This window comes from Sceloporus undulatus, chromosome 1, assembly GCF_019175285.1.
Source record: "Sceloporus undulatus isolate JIND9_A2432 ecotype Alabama chromosome 1, SceUnd_v1.1, whole genome shotgun sequence".
Classification (NCBI taxonomy): domain Eukaryota; kingdom Metazoa; phylum Chordata; class Lepidosauria; order Squamata; family Phrynosomatidae; genus Sceloporus; species Sceloporus undulatus.
In genome coordinates, this window is record NC_056522.1 from 366,736,006 (window position 1) to 366,756,380 (window position 20,375).

The window sequence follows — 20,375 nt, forward strand, 5'->3', positions numbered from 1 at the left end:
TTTCCATTGCCTCGTATAATTTATAACAGAAGCCATTCATCTTCTGTTGGTATCATTGGTTTTTTTTCCAGCTTTTAGCATAGATGATTCTTGTGGATGTGACCATGTATAAGATTATTCGCTTATTTTCTTGTTCTATTTTTTTGTTTATTTCGAACGTCATATTCAAGAGAAAGAGGAGTGGATCAAAAGGTATCGTGATCTGGAGAATGTCTACCATTACCAAGTGTATGTTCCGCCAGTATTTTTCAACTATAATCTATCGTCAAGCTCTGTTTTATCTTTGTTAAATCCTATGTTTTTGTTATCTATTTTGTAGTGTTCCAGGAGTTGTCTATAGAGATACCAATCATTAAGAATGTTGTCCATTTTCATTTGATCAAGTGTTTTAAATTCTCCTCTCTCATTCAGAAGGTCTCTATATGTCAACCAGTAGGTTACCTTGTACGATTTGGTTCTCTGGAAGAAAGCTTCCTGTGTTGAGACCCAAAAAGGTAATTTGTTAAAGAACAACTCTCTGTATCCAAACTTTTAGTAGTGCATTTCTAATAAAGTGGTGGGAAAATTCTCTATTAACTGTGGATTTATTATACCATAAGAATGCATGATAACCAAATTTTAATTGAATATTTCTAGTGTCAATAATCTATCGTTTTTGAGTCTGATCCAGTCCTCCATCCAACACAGGCATGCTGCAAAATAGGGCTTAGTCACTGTGACTTTCACATACATGTTTTATTTCTTTCACTGTATATCCCATGTTGCATTTTCCTTAACAGGTACAGCCAGTGGTGCCCCTAGAGTTGGTGTCACTCGATGCAATCACTCGGGGGGGGGGGGGGGGCCTTGGGGGGGCAGGATTTCTGGTGTGCGCAGGAGTGTGAGGATGCAGCCGGAGATGCCACACGTGCCCCCCTGGAGCAGCCCCGTGCCCACGGAAGCCCCACACACCTTGTGGAAGAGCTGGGGAGCAGCCACATGGCTCCAGGGTGGACGGGAGAAGCCCCGTTTGTCCCAGGAAAGGGCTGGAGATCAGACACAGGGCTCTGGAGATGGCAGGAGAAGCCTCACACCCCCCGCCCCAGGGAGCAAGCCCATGACTACAGGGATCCCGTAAACCAGGCCTGCAGGCACAGGGAACCCCACAGAGGGCAGGGGACCAGCTGGGTGTCCCTCCTCTTGTGGGGTGTCACGCGGTGCGGTCCGCACCTTGTGCACACACACAGTGACACTACTGGGTACAGCTTTAAAAAATGAATAAAATGCTTTCTCCTAATAATGTGGCAAATCTATTTACTAATATATTTATTCATTCTAATTAATTTATATGCCACCCTTCTCCAAGAAAAGAACCTAAGGCAGCTAACATATAAAATAGTTTAAAACTTTCCAATAAAAATTTAAAAACAATTAAAATTATCTTGCTAAAACCTTATGAAATTACATAAAACATACAAAAAACATAAGGAGAGCACACACCCCACATAAAAGCCTCCCTGACAATGATTATATATTAATCTTGCATAAAAATGTCTTTGCCTGCCAGCAAAACGAAAGCAGGGAGAGGGCCAGCCTTGCAGTTCAGTTTAGAACAAACATTGAACATTTTAAAGGGGGAATTCCATTTGCAACTACTATCTGAATAAATTAGATTTTTAATATAAAAACATGATAATTTTATGCCAAATGAGATTATATAATTGTATTATATATTAAGTACATACTGTCAGCCCTTCTCATCAACATATTTGTTAGCCACAGGTTCAAGCATCCACGGTTTGAAAATATTTTAAAAATATATAAATTCCCAAAGGAAAACCTTGATTTTGCCATTTTATATAAGGGACAACATTTTGCTGTGCCACTGTATTTAATGGGACCTGCGTATCCACGGATTTTGGTATGCAGAAAGGTTCCTGGAACCAAACTCCAGTAGATACCAGGGGCCCATAAAATGTAAACTATAATAAATTCATAAATTACATAAAATTTAATTCATTTTATGTTCCTAAGGTAATAAAGTCCCTTTCAGTCTGTAAAAGATGCCAATATCATATTTTCCCCTCAATTTTTCTGGGGGGAAAACATTTTTTCCCATGGTTTCCAAATTTCTGGAAATTCTACATTGCTAATAGGACCTTGTGAGATATTTAACCTTCTCTGTAAGAGAGCCCTGGTGCCACAACAAACTACAAATCCCAGGATTCCACAAGATGGAGCCATGGCAGTTAAAGCGGTGTCAAACTGCATTAATTCCCCACTGCAAGTGCAGCCCAAGGCATGCTACAAGCCATAATGAGAAACAAAACAGAATTATGTTATTCTGCTTGCATTTCTTCCTTAGTTTCTTGTGTCTTGTGGACACTTAATAAAGAGAGAAAACCAACACACCAGTGAGCAAACTTTGATCAGCAAAGTCCTTGCTTTAATTTGCTAGAAGCAAATTACTAAATACCTAGAGGCTTAGCCCAACAGTTTTCTCCTGAAAGCTGCTTTTCTACCATCACTAAGTAAGCCCACTTTGCTGCTAAAGGTATTATGTTCTTCATTCCATTAAATGACTTAAACCCGCTGAAAGAAAGATGACATAAAAAGGAGGCGTACATGAACTACAATAAGTGCCCAAAGCTGCAAAACCAGAAACCTGATGCATGCACCTTACGCTTCACAAGTGAACAACACTTTGGACACAGTGCCACAGAGTCCTTCTGGGACTGTTCTACTTCAGAGGGGAAAGATGTAGTATGGTTTATGCTTTCCCCCATTTGAATCTCTGCACTGCTATGGGGATCAAGCAATCTGAAAAAACACCCACCAGCCCACTTGTTGCTTTGAGACTGGACATCCCTCAGCATTAGAACTGAAGCAAGTGACAAGCTGTAGGAAAGGTCTTAGTGGTGGAATTCCATTTACGAATTTAATTCCTTCCTTTTATTCTTTTGGTAATGGCTGTTACTCATCATTATTCTTTATTATATCATGATGGTTATGATTACAATGGTCCCTTCACATTTGCTGTGTTGGGGTGAAGGACCCCCATCAATGTGGAAAAGCTGCAAATAAAAAAACACTATTCTTTTTACTTAAGAGAAGACCTCAAAGTCCTCCAGTGCAACTCTGTAGTCAACATCTGCCAGATGCTGATCATAGAATTATGCTGGAAGTGTTTTCTCTAGGAACCTTTAGGTTCTCCAACACAGCTCTATGGTCAACTTCCAGCAGCATTGTACTGGAGGACTTAGAGAAAACATATTACTGTATATACTCATGCATAAGTTTTTAGTGTGAGTACAAGCAGTTATGCCTGCTGGAATTTTGCAAGTTCTTTGGCATTGTTTTCCTTTACTTCATCCTTTAGATCCAACTTGCCCCTAAGTTTTACCCTCAACTTATCCATGGGTCGTGTGAATATCCATGATTTTGGCCCCAACACCTGCCCTCGATTTATATATGAGGTCAACTTTTAATCGAATACTGTATATACAGTAATCAAAACCGCAAATAATCAAAGCTGCAAAAGTCAAAGTTGCAAACGTGCAGGGCCAACTATATATTATAATCATCATGATTATAATGTAATCATAATTATGTAGGTGAGGAGGAGGAAGAGGAGGAAGGAGAAGAAAACATCAGTTAAAATAAGCAGATCACCATCACAACTACAGATTTAAATTTGTTGCTGTGTGCCTTCAAGTAGTTTCAGACTTACGGCAACCCTAAGGCTTGGCAAGATTTTTTCTGACTGAGACTGAGAGAGTGTAACTTGCCCAAGGTTACATAGTGGGTTTCAATAGCTGAACAGGAACATAAATCCTTCTCTTCAGAACTGTAAGAGATTATCAGACGGAGGTCGGAACGCCCTTGTCCCATCTTTTTCCCATTCTTATAGCGCAATCGTACCCCACTGAATGACCTTTTGGTACAAATGGTTAATTGTCAAATGCCTGTTTCAATAAACAAGGTCTTTATACCTGCCAAAAGAAAAAGGCAAAACAATGGCCAACCTTGTCTGTGGGGGGGATCCACAATTTAGGAGCAGCTACCAAAAAAGCCCTCTCATATGCCCTCACTAGACAGACCTGTGAAGAATCTTAAGAATCATGCAAGCTCATTTACACAGACAGCATCTTTCAAGTAATTTGAATCCAAGCCATCATTTCAAATCTTGTTTTTCTTGTTTCATCTCATAAGCACTCAAGAATATTTCAAGAATGGGAGGGCACATTAGTATTTCTAAAGAACAAAAAAGGAGCATCTGCTTGTAGAAAACGAAAAACTTTTTGACCTATTCCCTGGAAAGGGTCTCTCGGGTAATTCTATGACATCAATGTGGAATCTCAGGTCTGAGGCTAGAATTCCATTTGCAAGTTACCTGGCCTAAGGATAACAAAAGTCTCTCCTTTCACTTTCTCCCATATTCAACTTTTCTCTACTCTGCTTTGGTAAGGCCTCACCTAGAATACTGTGTCCCGTTCTGGACACCATAATTCAAAAAGGATGTTGAGATGCTGGAGCGTGTCCAGAAGATGGTGACCAAAATAGTGAAAGGGCTGGAAACCATGCCTTATGAGGAATGGCTTAGGGAGCTCGGTATGTTTAGCCTGGAGAAGAGATGGCTAAGAAGTGACATGATAACCCTGTTTAAATATCTGAAGGGATGTCATATTAAGGATGGAGCAAGCTTGTTTTCTGCTGCTTCAGAAAACAGGATCCTGAGCAATGGACTCAAACTACAGGAAAACAGATTCTACCTAAACATTAGGAGGAACTTCCTGACAGTAAGAACTGTTCAACAGTGGAATGCACTCCTTCGGCGTCTCCTTTTTTGGAGGTTTTTAAACAGAGGTTGGTTGACCATCTGTCGGGGATGCTTTAATTGTGACTTCTTGCATGGCAGAAAGTTGGACTGGAGTCTAAAATCTATGAGTTTCTATCCCAAATATGAAGAAATATGCCAATTATGGTAAATTCTTCCAGAAAGAACTACAAATAAATTCCCTTTCATCTATACTAGCCAAATTCAACTTGATCAGCTACTTCCAGCATGGAGAAGACTATATTGTAATTGCCCATCATGTAAGTGTAAAAGATCAGGTGCCTCAAAGACAAAAGAAGTGACAGCATCACTAAAATGACTGAATTAGGGTTTCAAACTTTTAGGAGTTTATCACTCCAAGCCAAGGATGGGTGATTTTATCTGCTGGTTTCTGTTTCTCTTGCATTTTTCCCTCTCTCAATTTCTTTCCCTCTTGAGTCTGAGAAAATTACTGAATTTTGGTAAATTCTTATTAAAAGCAAGCTAGACAAAATTCTTCCCTTTCTCTACCCAAGGCTTGGAATATTTTTTAAAAGTAATTCATTATTTGCGAATTTTCATAAGTAGCTTGTTGCTATTACTTGTTATTCATTATTAACATACCATTTTTTAAGTAAGATACACATTTCAGTTTCACACCCACTGAATCAATGGGAACCTGGTAAATCAATGCTTATATAAGTTCTGTTGATGCAATGAGTCTACTTATTTGGGACCAATTAGTCTATTTTGGACCCTGAGGTATATCTAGTTGCTAGTCTCAACTACAACAGACTAGCATTGTAATATATATATATATATATATATATATATATATATACACACACACACACACACACACACACACACACACACACACACACACATACATTTTCTCATCCTTAATGAAAAATGACCAGCTGCTGTGAGATTTTTTTCCCCACACTTTTAGACTTCTTTGTAAAAAAAAAAAATCATTCACAGAAAGTTTTAAGCAGAAACTGTATTTTGCACAAAACATCAGCAGACAATCTGTATTCTGAGGCTGCTGCCATACTGCAGAAATAAAGCAGTTTGACACCACTTTAACTTCCATGGCTCAATGCTATGGAATTCTGAGATTTGTAGTCTAGTGGGACTCCAGAGCTCCCTAACAGGGAAGGCTAAATATCTCACAAAACTACAAATCCCAGTATTCTCTAGCACTGAGCCATGGAAATTAAAAGTGTTGTCAAAACGCTTTATTTCTGCTGTGTGGCAGCAGCAGTTGGTCAGGCCTGATCTTCTGAATTTATCTAGTCAATGGAAAGGTATCATCTGCTCCAGGAAAATGAAAGAAATAAAAATTGAATGAAATTAAAGAATAAGAATATATTCTTATATATACAGTGGTACCTCGGGATACGAAATACCCAGGTTACGAAATTTTCGGGATACGAAAAAATCCCATAGGAAATCATTGTTCCGGGTTACGAATGTTTTTTCGGGATACGAAGAAAATTTTTGGTGCTTTTTTCGGCTTTTTCGCACGAAACGCGGCTTTTCCCCATTAGCGCCTATGGCAATTCGGCTTACGAAGGCTTTTCGGGTTACGAAAGCGGCCGCGGAACGAATTAATTTCGTAACCCGAGGCACCACTGTACTCCTAAAAACCATTGTAAGACATAGGATAGGGCTCTTAGGGGCTCCGCCATAGAAATAAGGGCTCTGCTAGTCAAAAAGTTTGGGAACCCCTGGTCTAGGTTGAACTCTATCCCCATCTCCAAGAATTCACCTCAGAAGAGAAACACGCATTTCAAGCTACAATATGACTTAGGTACAGACTGGGCAAAAGCCAAGGATGGCCTTTGCCCAGTCAAACTTTCTTTCCCCCCACCCTCACCCCCTGCTCCAAACACTTTGGAAATGATACTAAAACTTAGCCCTCAAGCAACAACATATACACAGCCACACACTCATGGCTGCCTTGGGCCAACTCACAAAATACATTGTACAAGTAAAATGAGGAAGGCCAGCCAATATGTACTGTATGTAAGCAGCATGGTTCATGTTGCTTCCCCTAACGCCACATGCTTATTGGCACATACTGATTATGTTCAGCTTGTTGGCACACACCAATTATATTCAGTATTGATGGGACTTTGAACACACATACCCTTTCCTTTCAGTTATCAACAGAACTACCCAGAGTGTGTTAAAATGGTAGTGCTGCAAAGAGTCAATCCATATGACAATACATGTAGTTGTGTAATCTCCAGCGGCTGCCAGGATGGTCGGGCAATGGATGCAGAAATTAATTACACTGGGGATTAACAACAGGGAGCACAATTATGTCTTGTGACACCAGACAGAGGATATGGTTCACATTACGGCTGCTGCCTGCCATTGGGTGGTTTCATTGGAGGGTGAGGAAAATGGTTACCTCCTTTCACCCTCCTTGACTGTCACAGCTAATCATGGGGAAGGGAAACAGCCCCTGCTAAATATGTCTGGCTTGCTCCTAGCAATGGAGTACGGTACCTGTCACATCCGCTGCAGCTGTCACAGGTAAACCTGACATAGATACACAAGCTATGGTAAGTAGGAGGGTGTGTGTCCTCTGTGCAGAGAGTAGAAAATGAAAAAGAAGTATATGTCTAACACAGAGAGAGAGAGCTCGAGTAAAAAACTAACAGGGAAAGGACAGCTCTAATGCCCGATCCCAGCTTAGAGGAGATTTTTACAAGGACACAATACACGGCATGGAAGATTAAGGTCAAAAGATTCATTGTAACTGGGGCCAGCCTCCCTACAGCCAGTTAAGGATCACATCCCTTCCCTTCCCTCCTTGCAATTGAAACTAGTTTTAACAGCATATGGAACAGAGACATCCTCTTCTAACCCACAGCTGTTTCAAGGGGGACAGAAGGACTTCAAAATGAGACTAACAGTACGTTTTTGTTGAAGGGAGGGAAGAGGTCACACAGCCTTCTTAGCTTTAATCAACCCCACACCATGCCCTTTTTATATCAGTTGCGCTACACTGATATGGAAGGAGGGATTGAAAATAAACCCCCGCAATTTATAATTACATTACACTATCCTCCTCGATCTAGTACTTCTCTATCTCTTTCAGGTACTCACGCTCTACACAAGCATTCCCTGATCCAATGCTTTCCTGATTCCTGGACTACAAATCTCATCAACCCCAGCTAATACAGGTTTATTGTGAATGACAGGAGCTGAGAGGCCTCTGGAGAAGACACTAGAGCTCTTCAACAGAGACTCTAAGTACCTTCCCAAACTCCAAATCCCAGAATTTCATAGGATGGAGTCATAGCAGTTAGTAGTATCAAAATACTAAAACTCTGGAGTGTGGAAGAGACCAATGATCCATCCAAGCCATTCTTGTGCCTTTAACAAAGAAATAGAAATGGCAGAGCAAAACAGTGGACAAACCTGTCCAGCCTGTATCTTTTTGGAGAAACTAACTCATGCATGCAAACTAATGTGTGTGTGTGTGTGAGAGAGAGAGAGAGAGAGAGAGAGAGAGAGAGAGAGAGAGAGACGGAACACAGCCTTTATGCAAAACACCAGCATCTTGAGAGGTAACACCCAGAGAGGGGAAAAAAACCCAAAGAAGAGATCAAATAGATTGGTTAACTTCCATTCATATGTTCTAACACTCACAGAAAACCTAAAAATCTTTTTAAATAAACAATGCATTTGCTGACAGATAGCTAATGCTACATTATGTTCTATCCTGGGCCCAGTGCTGTTGAACATCTTTATCAATGATTTGGATGACAGAATTGGGGGTATACTTATCAAATTTGCAGATGACACCAAATTAGGAGGAGTACTGAATACCCCTGAGGACAGGATCCAACTTCAGAATGACCTTAATAGATTAGAAAGCTGGGCCAAAGCTAACAAAATGAATTTCAACACAGAGAAATGTAAGGTACTGCACTTCAGACGGAAAAATGAAATGAACAGATATAGGATGGGTGACACCTGGCTGAATGAAACTACGTGTGAAAGGGATCTGGGAGTCCAAGTAGACCACAAGTTGAACATGAGTCAACAGTACGATGCGGCAGCTAACAAGGCAATGCGATTTTAGGCTGCATCAATAGAAGTATAGTGTCTAGATCAAGGGAAGTAATAGTGCCACTCTATTCTGCTCTGGTCAGGCCCCACCTGGAATATTGTGTCCAGTTCTGGACACCACAATTTAAAAAGGATATTGAGAAACTGGAACATGTCCAAAGGAGGGCAACCAAAATGGTGAAGGGCCTGGAAACCATGCTCTATGAGGAACGACTTAGGGAGCTAGGGATGTTTAGCCTGGAGAAGAGAAGGTTAAGAGGTGATATGATAGCCCTGTTTAAATACTTGAAGGGATGTCAGATTGAGAGGGAGCTGGCTTGTTTTCTGCTGCTCCAGAGACCAGGACCCAGAGCAATGGATGCAAGCTCCAGGAAAAGAGATTCCACCTCGACATTAGGAGGAACTTCCTGACAGTAAGAACTGTTCAACAGTGGAACGCACTCCTTTGGAGTCTCCTTTTTTGGAGGTTTTTAAACAGAGGTTGGTTGACCATCTGTCGGGGATGCTTAGATTGTGACTTCTTGCATGGCAGAGGGTTGGAAAAGAGATGCCACCTCAACATTAGGAGGAACGTCCTGATAGTAAGGGCTGTTCAACAGCGGAACAAACTCCCTCAGAGTGTAGTGGAGTCTCCTTCCTTAGAGGTTTTGAAACAGAGGCTGGATGGCCATCTGTCGGGGATGCTTTGATTTAGATTTCCTGCATGGCAGGGGGTTGGACTGGATGGCCCTTGCAGTCTCTTCCAACTATGATTCTATGATTCTCAATGAAGATCCTATTCTACAAACTAACTCCTACTGATTTTAATTGCACTGGCGTTCAAGAACGCATACGCAGGATTTACCACCATATGTTCATTTCCAGGTAATGATACACTTTGAATGTGAAAAAGGACTTTGGGTTCATGTAAATACATGGAAGCATCCACTGAAAAACAATAGTAAGACCTCCATCCCACCCCTACCCTATCCTTGCTTGCAACACATTAAAATAAAATAAAATTACTGTAAAAAAACAGTGGAAAAAACACTATAAACTCTATAAACTTACAGGGTTAGCTGCTAATTACATTATCTAAAGCTCCCAGACTCTGGAACGACCTGCCAGACGAGATCCACCATATTACCACCTTGGAAGCCTTTAAAAAGGATATTAAGATGGATCTCTTCTGGCAGGCCTTCCTAGACTAGGTTAGATCCATTAGACTTGCCTCTCCCCTCTGTTGGCACGTCTATTGCTACCGATACCAAAAACATTTTATACCATCACCTACGTCCCCCCCCCCTCCTCTAGAGGAAGATTCATTTCTTCCGCTAATCTACCCGAAATTTTAATAGTTTTAATTTTTTGATGTTTAATCTCTCTTTATGGGTTGATCACTGTTGTTATGATTGGGGGAGTGTTAGGGTTTTGAAATTGTAATTTTTAATAGTTTGATGTTTTATTTATATTGTTGGAATCCACTTTGATTCCATTGTGAAAAAGTGGAATACAAATAATGATAATAATAATAATAATAATAATAATAATAATAATAATAATAATAAGTATTATTATTATTATTATTATTATTATTATTATTATTATATTCACACAGTAAGTCTTACAAAGAGAGAAAATTGTTATTGAAACTGTTAACATAACAAATGGAAAGGAACTGGGGAAAAGAAGCTGAGGCGCACTAAAGTTAGGCATGAGCCCCCATTGACGGGGCTGGGTTCCCACCAAAAACTCACTTGAATCTAGAATGTTCTGATCATGGTTCTGTGCAGGCACAGGACCCATCTGTGTGAGTTGCTGAGATCACAAAGAAAAACTGTTCATCAATGCATTTCTCCTGATGCTCACCCAAAACCTGCCCTCCTACAACTTAAACATTCTAGAACTAGCTTCACCTTCTGGAATTTCAAAGAACAATTTGTTGTCCTCTTCAAACAATTCTTGTTTCAATGTCAAGAAGAAGAAGTGGAAGGCTTTCATGGCCGGCATCCATAGTTTTTTGTGGGTTTTTCAGGCATGAGAAGTACACAATGTTAAGTACATAAGAAGTATATTTCCATGTTAATCTGTTTATTGTTCTGTTGCTGCTGTTTTGCAGGACTGGTAGCCAATCTTTGTTGGCAACAACTATCAGGTCAGAATTCACAGGGAAACCATCGAAATCGACAAACACTTGGATAGCTTCAACAGAAAAGAAGAAACCCTTAAAGTGAACTAAGTCTGGCTACCACTCATGCAAAACAGCAAAACCAGGAATAAGCAAATGCAAATGAGAAACGACACAGGGTCAGGGGCTTCCCCAGCAGATAATGACCACTAATAAAGCAGATGCTAATCCTCTTTGCATATCCTCCCACCCTGAGGCACTTCCATCAACAACAGAACAATACACAGATTAACATGGAAATCACTCCTCCCTACCCAGGGTCACAGAGTGTGTGTACACACACACACACACACACACACTCTCTCTCTCTCTTCCAGGACAGCCTTATCTGAAGATGCCAGCCACAGATGCTGGCGAAACGTCAGGAATAAACTCTTCTAGAACATGGCCACATAGCCCAAAAAAACCCACAGAAAACTCAAGAAGGAGAATCCAAGTTTTGCTGCCTCTGTCCCACAAGGACACTGTCAAAGTGCAAAATTAATGGTCTACACTTCCACTGTAGGGCTGAAGGCTAATCTTTATCAATCTGGTTTTTCTAAGATGGTTACCTGTAATAGCTTTCTTGTCGCCTTTCTCCAACTTGGCCTGGAGGGAGTCAGCGTCTCCACCATGTTCCATCGGCTGCTCTGCCCTTTTCACTGCTGGGCCTTTAAAACTCATCTGAAGTTGGCTGGTGTATTTCTCATGCTGAAAGGAAAAGGCAAGGAATAACAATGAGTACTATCCATTGTGGAGCAAGCAATAGTTGCAACCGAATCTCAGAATAACACCCAGTGTGGCACAGTGGTTTGAATGTTGGACTATGACTCTAGAGAGCAAGATTCAGCCCCCATCTTGGCCATGAAACCCACTGGGTGGCCTTGGTCATGTCACATGCTCTCAGCCTCAGGAAGGCAATGGAAAATTTCCTCTGAACAAATCTTGCTAACAAAATCCCATGATAGGGTCACCTTAGGGTCATCTAAAGTTGGAAATGACTTGAAGGCATGTAACAACAACTAAGAACAGGCAAAGCTAAGTGCCACATAATTCTAAAACAAGGGTCTAGTATCCTATTGTCCTACATCTTGATTATTGCCCCCTATTATGCAGACTAGACCTGGTGGGAGCTGCAACCAGCAACTCCACCCCATCCTAGATGGAGGAATATCATCCCACCATGAAGGTCCTAATCATACCAACCACAAAGCCAGTTATAAACTTTTTTCTGTGCAAATAGAGTTTCAAACTGAAAGGCCCCTTTTTTCTTTCCCATTGGAAAGATCTAGTTAGCCAACTGGTTTAAAGTTACTTTTTGGCAGCATCTTTGGCTATTTTTCTGTTTTCAAAAGTATTTTTAAAAAGTAACTGAAATGTGTCTCTTATTAAGAATGGTATATTAATAACATTTAATAAGTAATAGCAACAAGCTTCTTCTAAAAAAAAATCACAAATAATTAATTTTTTTTAAAAAATACCCCAAGAGAAGAATTTTGTCCAATTTGCTTTTTGTAAGAATTCACCAAAATTCAGAAATTTCTTCATACTCATGATGGAAAGAAATTGAGAGAGGAAGAAATGTAAGAGAAACAGAAACTGACAGATTAAACCATCCAGTTCTTTGGCTTGGAGTGATTAACTCCTAGAAGACTGAGTTTAAATCCCTGGATATTTATTCAGTCATGTTAGTAATACTGAAGTAGGACTGTCACTTCTTTTGTCTTTTAGGCCCCTGATCTTTTGTATTTATGTGATGGACAGATACAATATGGGTTTTTCCATGCTAGAAGTACCTGGACCAATTGAATTTGGCTAGTACAGATGAGGAGGAATTTCTTTTTACAGTTCTTTCTGGAAGAATTTATGAAATTTTGCATATTTCTTCATATTTGGGATAAGAAGACATTGAATCACAGAATCACAGAGATGGAAGAGACCTCAAGGACCATCAGGTCCAAGAACACACAGTCAAAGCACCCCTGACAGATTGCCACCGAGCCTCTGTTTAAAATCCTCCAAAGAAAGAAACTCCTCCACTATCGAACAGCTCTCACTGTCAGGTAGTTCTTCCTAATTTTGAGGTGGAATCTCTTTTCCTGTAGTTTGATCCACTGTTTTGTGTCCAGACTCTGGAGCAGCAGAAAAAAAGCTTGCTCTTTCATCACATGACATCCTTTTTAAATATTTAATATAATAATAATAATAATAATATGTTTTATTGTATACCGCTTTTCCTTGATCAAAGCGGTTTACAGCATACTTGCAATATACAAAAGCAAGTAACAAAAAAAAAAACTCTGCTTCTTCTCCCCTCAAGATGGCGGTCGGGGGGAGGGCTTCTTTCTTGGCAGGCAGAGGCCTGTGTTTCTTGCCTGCTTCTCTCCCCTCAAGATGGCGTCGGGGGGAGGGCTCTTCTTCTTGGCAGGCAGAGGCCTGTTGTTTCTTGCCTGCTTCTCTCCCCTCAAGATGGGCGGTCGGGGGAGGGCTCTTCTTCTTGGCAGGCAGAGGCCTGTTGTTTCTTGCTGCTTCTCTCCCCTCAAGATGGCGGTCGGGGGAGGGCTCTTCTTCTTGGCAGGCAGAGGCCTGTTGTTTCTTGCCTGCTTCTCTCCCCTCAAGTGGTGGTCGGGGGGAGGGTCTTTCAGCCTGTTGTTTCTTGCCTGCTTCTCTCCCTCAAGATGGCGGTCGGGGGGAGGGCTCTTTCTTGGCAGGCAGAGGCCTGTTGTTTCTTGCCTGCTTCTCTCCCTCAAGATGGCGGTGGGGGAGGGCTCTTCTTCTTGGCAGGCAGAGGCCTGTTGTTTCTTGCCTGCTTCTCTCCCCTCAAGATGGCGGTCGGGGGGAGGGCTCTTCTTCTTGGCAGGCCGAGGCCTGTTGTTTCTTGCCTGCTTCTCTCCCCTCAAGATGGTGGTCGGGGGGAGGGCTCTTCCACTTGGCAGGCAGAGGACTGTCATGTTATCTCTTAACCTTCTCTTTTCCAGGCTAAACATACCCAGTTCCCAATATCCTTCCTCATCACACAGGGAAAATCAGGGGTTAAACCGTGATTATCCCATGAAAATCACCACGTCACGGTTAAGATTTTCACATGACACTGATATTAAAGAGCCATTATCCCAGGAATAACCAGGCAATAAACAGCAACAAATCATTCATGGGGAAATCTGGGAATGATTTGTTGCTGTTTATTGCCGGTTTTTCCCTGTTATTCCTGAGATAACGACCTCTTTAATCACGATACATGTGAAAATCTTAATCTTGATTGTGTGATTTTCCCAGGATAATCACTGTTTAAACCCCTAATTTACCCAATTTTCCCCGTGTGATAAAGTCCATAGGTGATGTAAATCACAGAGGTGCATAACCATTGCTATCTGCCCTGTTAGTTTCTCAATCATGTTAAAAAATTGAATTTTATTTCTATCCCAGGAAGCAAGTTCATTCCCCACCTCATTAAATCTGCTGTTAAAAATAGAATTAAACATTGAGGGATCTGGCCAGGGACACCAGTGTCTCTATCCAACAAGGCCCTAAAATAACATCTTTTGACAAGATACTGAAGCAGAGACAACAAGATGGACAAGTGTTTCCTGTTCTCAAACACACCTGTTTCAGGCATTTGAAAACATGGAATAAAACTTGTCTCTACCCTTCCCACCACACCTGTCCTGGGCAGAAGTACACAAATCTCCTGATACAAAAGACCAGTTCCTTCATTTGCTAAGGCAGGATTAGCACTATGTATTTATGTATGCACAAAAGCTCTGTTTTGTACAAGATGAAAGATGAGCAGAAGAGACAGTGAGAAGTCTTGGGGGAGCTGTGACTTGAGAACTGAGTTAGTCCAAAACTGAAAACTAGCTGACAGTTTTCATTTACACAGGGCTAAATCAACTAGAAAGTAAAACTCTGTTAGACTGTGTGTGCCTGAGAGCACAGGAAAGTACAATGTGTTTAGAGAGATATGCAGAAGGCCTTGTATATATAGGCAGGATACAGACAGCCCAAAAAGGGTGGTCTGCCAGTGCCTTGTTTTGCTGTGTGAGGAAGCTGCAGCGGACAAACCACACAGCTTCCTCACACAGCAAAAAGAACCCGCAAAAAGCAGATTCTTTTTGAGGTGCGATTGTGATGCCGCAGTGCGCCAATGGCACATTTGCGACGCCACAATGGCGTCATGACATGCGGACGCTAAGCATCCGTTGTGTCAAAATGGTGTCACCCATCTGTACAGGACGCCGCCATTTTGACGCCCTCATCACATGCAAGGGGCAAGGGGCATCTGGAAGCGCCGCCCCTCACACGTGACTATGGCACCCCATTGTGCCCATCTGTCCCGGGCCATAGTCTCCAACAAATTCAAGGTAGCATACATAGTACTTTTCTTCCTCACTTTGACTTCACAATAACCTTATGAGATAGACCATCTTGAGAGAGATTGACTGAGCTAAGTATATTTCATGGCTCAGAGGGAACTACACTTCAGATTTCTGGAGGTCCAACCCTCTAACCACTACAACACACAACCTCTCTAGCAGATAAAGCATCTCTCTTTAGATCCCTCCCCCATCAACTTTCCACATAACTTGATACAAGCTTTCCAGTCTTTACTTGCAAATTTTTGCAAATTGAACTGCTTACATAATGTTCCAACTAGCAAAAAAAAATTAAAATTAAAAAAAGGAATTGAGGGAAAGTATCATCTTTCTTTTTGAAATATTACATATTTTCTCAGTTTGAGTTATCAACAAGGGGCTTGTATCCTTCACCACAATTCTGCATGAACCAACAGATCTCCAAGAATCATAGAATTGGAAGAGACCGTAAGGGCCATCCAGTCCAACCCCCTGCCATGCCATCTCAATCAAAGCATCCCCGACAGATGATGATGATAATAATAATAATAGTTTATTTAAATTTCCCGCATCTCCAAAGATCGAGGCGGGATTACAACAATAAAATAATAAAAAAATAATATGAATAATGCAAAATACTAATACAATCAATAAAACACTAATATTGAATTTTTCAATTCTTATTAGTTGTCTAAAATCAGTTTATCAGTAGTCAGTGATCACAGTCGAGACTGGAATATTGGCATAGGGTTTTTTTATATAAAGTTTGGTGGACAAGCCTGCCGGAAGAGATCCATTTTGAGTGCCTTCTTAACGGCCTCTAAGGTTGTGATGTGACGGATCTCTTCTGGTAGGCTATTCCATAATTTTGGAACAGCTGCTGTAAACGCCCTGTGGGAAGTTGTCATTAATCTAGTATTATGATGTTCCAGTCAATACTTCCATAATGTTCTGAGAGTGTGGGGCGGATTGTGTAGGGAGAGGTGTCCCCGCAAGTAACTCAGGCCCGAGCCAGGTAGGGCTTTAAAGGTGATAACCAAAACCTTGTATTGCACCATCCAGCCTCTGTTTAAAGACCTCTAAGGAAGGAGACTCCACTACACTTCAAGGAAGAGTGTTCCACAGTCGAACAGTCCTTACTGTCAGGACGTTCCTCCTAATGTCGAAGTGGAATCTCTTTTCCTGGAGCTTGCATCCATTGCTCTGGGTCCTGGTCTCTGGAGCAGCAGAAAAAAAGCCAGCTCCCTCTCAATATGACATCCCTTCAAGTATTTAAACAGGGCTTATCATATCACCTCTAAACCTTCTTTTCTCCAGGCTAAATATCCCCAGCTCTGTAAGTCGTTCCTCATAGGGCATGGTTTCCAGACCCTTCACCATTTTAGTCACCCTCCTTTGGACACGCTCCAGTTTCTCAATCTCCTTTTTGAATTGTGGTGTCCAGAACTGGACACAATATTACAGTGGCAGAGCAGAATACAGTGGCACTATTACTTCCCTTGATCTGGACACTATACTTCTATTGATGCAGCCTAAAATCGCATTGGCCTTGTTAGCTGCCGCTTCGCACTGTTGACTCATGTTCAACTTGTCGTCTACTTGGACTCCTAGATCCCTTTCACATGTAGTCTCCTTAAGCCAGGTGTCCCCCATCCTGTATCTGTGCATTTCATTTTTCCATCCTAGGTGTATACCTTACATTTCTCCATGTTGAAATTCATTTTGTTAGCTTTGGCCCAGCTTTCTAATCTTTCTAATCATAGGATTCTCAACATTTTGAGTTATTTTTTAATGAAGTTTCTAGACATTCAAGACAAAAGCTTGAATGTCTAAAGCCTTGTGGCCTAAGGGATAAGCGGAGCTGTAAATTATCATTCTAGAAGCAGCCTCAGCAAAGTACAAATCTGCCAATGCATGCGATGAGGATTAATCCTGATCCAAGATTTTTTCAGCACAATACACTGGGAATTTCTCATGGGAATTATTTCTTGAAATGAATGGGAGTGGTGGAGGGAAAATGTACTTCTGTTCTTGCATAACTCCTATTCACAGCAATGCAGCTTGTACAGGGGAAACTCTTGATGAACTGTGCACAACCCACGCCACACTCATGAGGATTGAGAGCATGACCTGTCAACTCCAGCCTTCCAGATATCATTCGTGACATTCGTAAAAGACTGGAAATCCCTGATAGACTTTTTGGGAAAGAATGGAAATGAACTGATGGCAGTTGGTTAGTATGAGATACAGTGGTACCCCGGGATACGAATTACCCAGCTTACGAATTTTTCGGGATACGAAAAAATCCCATAGGGATTTATTGTTTCGGCTTACGAAGGTTTTTTCGGGTTACGAAAAAACCTCGGCGCTATGCCGCCACCGGAGGGCAGCAGAGAGCTATTTTTTTCCATTAGCGCCTATGGCAATTCAGGTTACGAAGGTTTTTCGGGTTACGAAATTAGCCGCGGAACGAATTAATTTCGTAACCCGAGGTACCACTGTAGTAAGGAGGAGGTTAAATGTAGATTACAGAGAGAGGTATGAATTTTTTATATATATAACAGTAAGATAGTTAGACATCTAAATATTGCCTTGCTTTTTTCTCTATGGTTTTTCTTTTTCCTTCTGTGCTTGTTTTACTTTTCTAGCACTATTTCTTTTTTTCGTGACTTTTGTCCTTTGTTGGTTTAATATTTTTAATGTATGTATAAAACTTTAAAAGAAAAACTTGTAAAAATTCCAGACTTTCAGCTAGAGATTCAGTCAGCAGAATCCAAAAAGAATTCACAAGGATGAGTGTGCCAGAGAAACAGTTGTATTGCATATGGACATAGAGAGACCAGCACATTTATTTCCCCTGTTTGAAACCAACTGTTGTTACAAGAAGTTTGGGGTAGTAGTTTTACACTCACAACAACCCTGTAATGTGGATAAATCTCTGAGACAAGTGACCAACTAAAGGCCACAAAATTTGGGAGTTTCAAACCAGCTTGTTCAATACTCCCTTACACCAAATTAGCTTGTTCAAAGCCACACAGGAATAGTAGAAAGAGGGTCAGACTGTAGGCAGGAAGATTTGGGTTCACATTTCACCTCAGTCAGTTCCAAACTGAGCTGACTAGAACTTGTGTTCACTCAGTTCAGAGCATGGAAAAGTTATTTTTTTGGACTGCAGCACCCAGAATCACCCAGCCAGTATGGCCAATCTCTGGTGCAAAAAATCAGCACCAACGAGGGAGTTTATCAGACAAGGGAAATTGGAAGTATAATTCAATGGCAATCTGAACGCAATCATGGGGTTTCACGTTATTGCGTGATAGACTACCACACGCAATTTCAGGCAATGAGAAGTCAGTCCGAACGCAATCATGGGGTTTCACATTATTGCATGAGAGGTGATCACATGCAATTTCGGGCAATGGCAAGCTAATTTCGGGCAATGGGAAGTCAGTTCGAACACAATTCGAATTCACGTAAATTTGATGAACTAGCGAATTCACATGAATGTGTTCTGGCCCCACTTTCTTTTCATTCGAAATTAAGAGCAATTCCTCCCGTGTGATAAACTCAGAGGTTACATATATAAACAAATTTAGGGGCTAAAAAAGAATATTGCCCCAAATATATACACATACATACTAAATAAACAAAACCTAACTCCAAGAAAGCTACATAAATATAATGACAGGGTTAGATAGAAATACAGAATGGTTAAAATAAGGAATAGTTTAAGAATCACAAGATTCTGGAAGAACTTGTTTCATAAATACACTTCTTCAGATTCCTCAGTAGTTTCATTTTTTTTCTTGATACAAGTACAAATACAGTTGGGGCTTGTCTACATGGATTCGTTACTCTGAATTCTCCTCAGGCTCACTGTGCCCTGTTTACATAATGCAAGTCCAAAACTCTGAATCAGGTGTGGACTTTTTTCCGCACCTCAATCAGCCTTTCCTCTCCTTATCCCAAACCTAAAAACCTTACCTTTTGCTCCAGGTTTTCATTTCTCTGCACAGCAATGATGAGCAGTTGCCTTCCCACATGGTTCCCACATGGACTCGCTGTGGGTGCGAGTCACTCTGAAGTCAGAATGAAGCATCCAGCATCAATAACATGACTGGTCACTTTATTTTGCCCTGAGTGGGGGGTGGCACACAACAGGGATCATGTGGGAAGGCAGCTGTTCATCATCAATGCAGAAAGAGTATGGGGGGAGTCCCACTGCCCCTGGTACAGCTGTGAATCATGGCCTCCACATCAGTGGAAGACACATCCACTTCTAAATTTTAAGGAAACTACTTTAAGCCCTTTGCTGCGTGCTCATGACATGCTAGGGTTGCACACGCCCCGCAACCCTAGCACATTATGGGCGCGCCGCAGCTGCACGGCACCATTCAGATGGTGCGCACAGCGATGACGTGCCAGCAGTGCAGTGTCCAAAAAGGGCTGCACCACTGGCACATCATCGCGCCATCACTGGTGCTTCCGCGTGCTCCTTTCTTGCTGCACAGCAGCGCTGCACAATTTGGTTGCTATGGCCCTGCTATGGAGCAAGGAGGGGCGCCTCCCCGGTGCCTCTTTTTGGCACTCTGTACCGCGTCCTTGATGCTGATGCAGAATATGGTTCAACACTTCTGATAGTGCTTTTAAACTTCTGACTACAACCCAGAGTGGATGCGTCACCCCACTGACATGGAAGAACTCAGCCACCACCACTTCTGAATTTTCGCTTTTTCATACACAAAATAACACAATTGCTTACCTTTAGTGCTTCTTCTGGGACTTTATGTTGGATGTGTTCTAACACATACATATTAGCATGTAAAGAAAACATTAAGGAAAGACGCAGGTTTAGAAAAACTCATATACTGTTACATTAACAGAAACCAGTGGAAACCAACTCCCACAAAAGTACCGCAATTGCATCTCAAAGAACAGTCATGTTATGAAGTTCTCATACAGAAATAAATCTTTGGAAGAAATATATATT

At 41.3% G+C, this 20,375-nt stretch overlaps 1 protein-coding gene across 2 annotated transcripts in view; it reads right to left on the bottom strand.

The window, feature by feature from the left end:
- CEP170B (centrosomal protein 170B) overlaps window positions 1-20,375 on the bottom strand; it is a 129,806-nt gene that overhangs the window by 66,999 nt on the left and 42,432 nt on the right. For both annotated transcript variants that reach the window (XM_042479451.1, XM_042479440.1), the window contains exons 5-6: window positions 20,148-20,206; window positions 11,606-11,744 (exon numbers count right to left, since the gene is read on the bottom strand). In XM_042479451.1, the coding sequence (XP_042335385.1) occupies window positions 11,606-11,744; window positions 20,148-20,206 (198 nt within the window). The remainder of the gene's footprint in view (window positions 1-11,605; window positions 11,745-20,147; window positions 20,207-20,375) is intronic.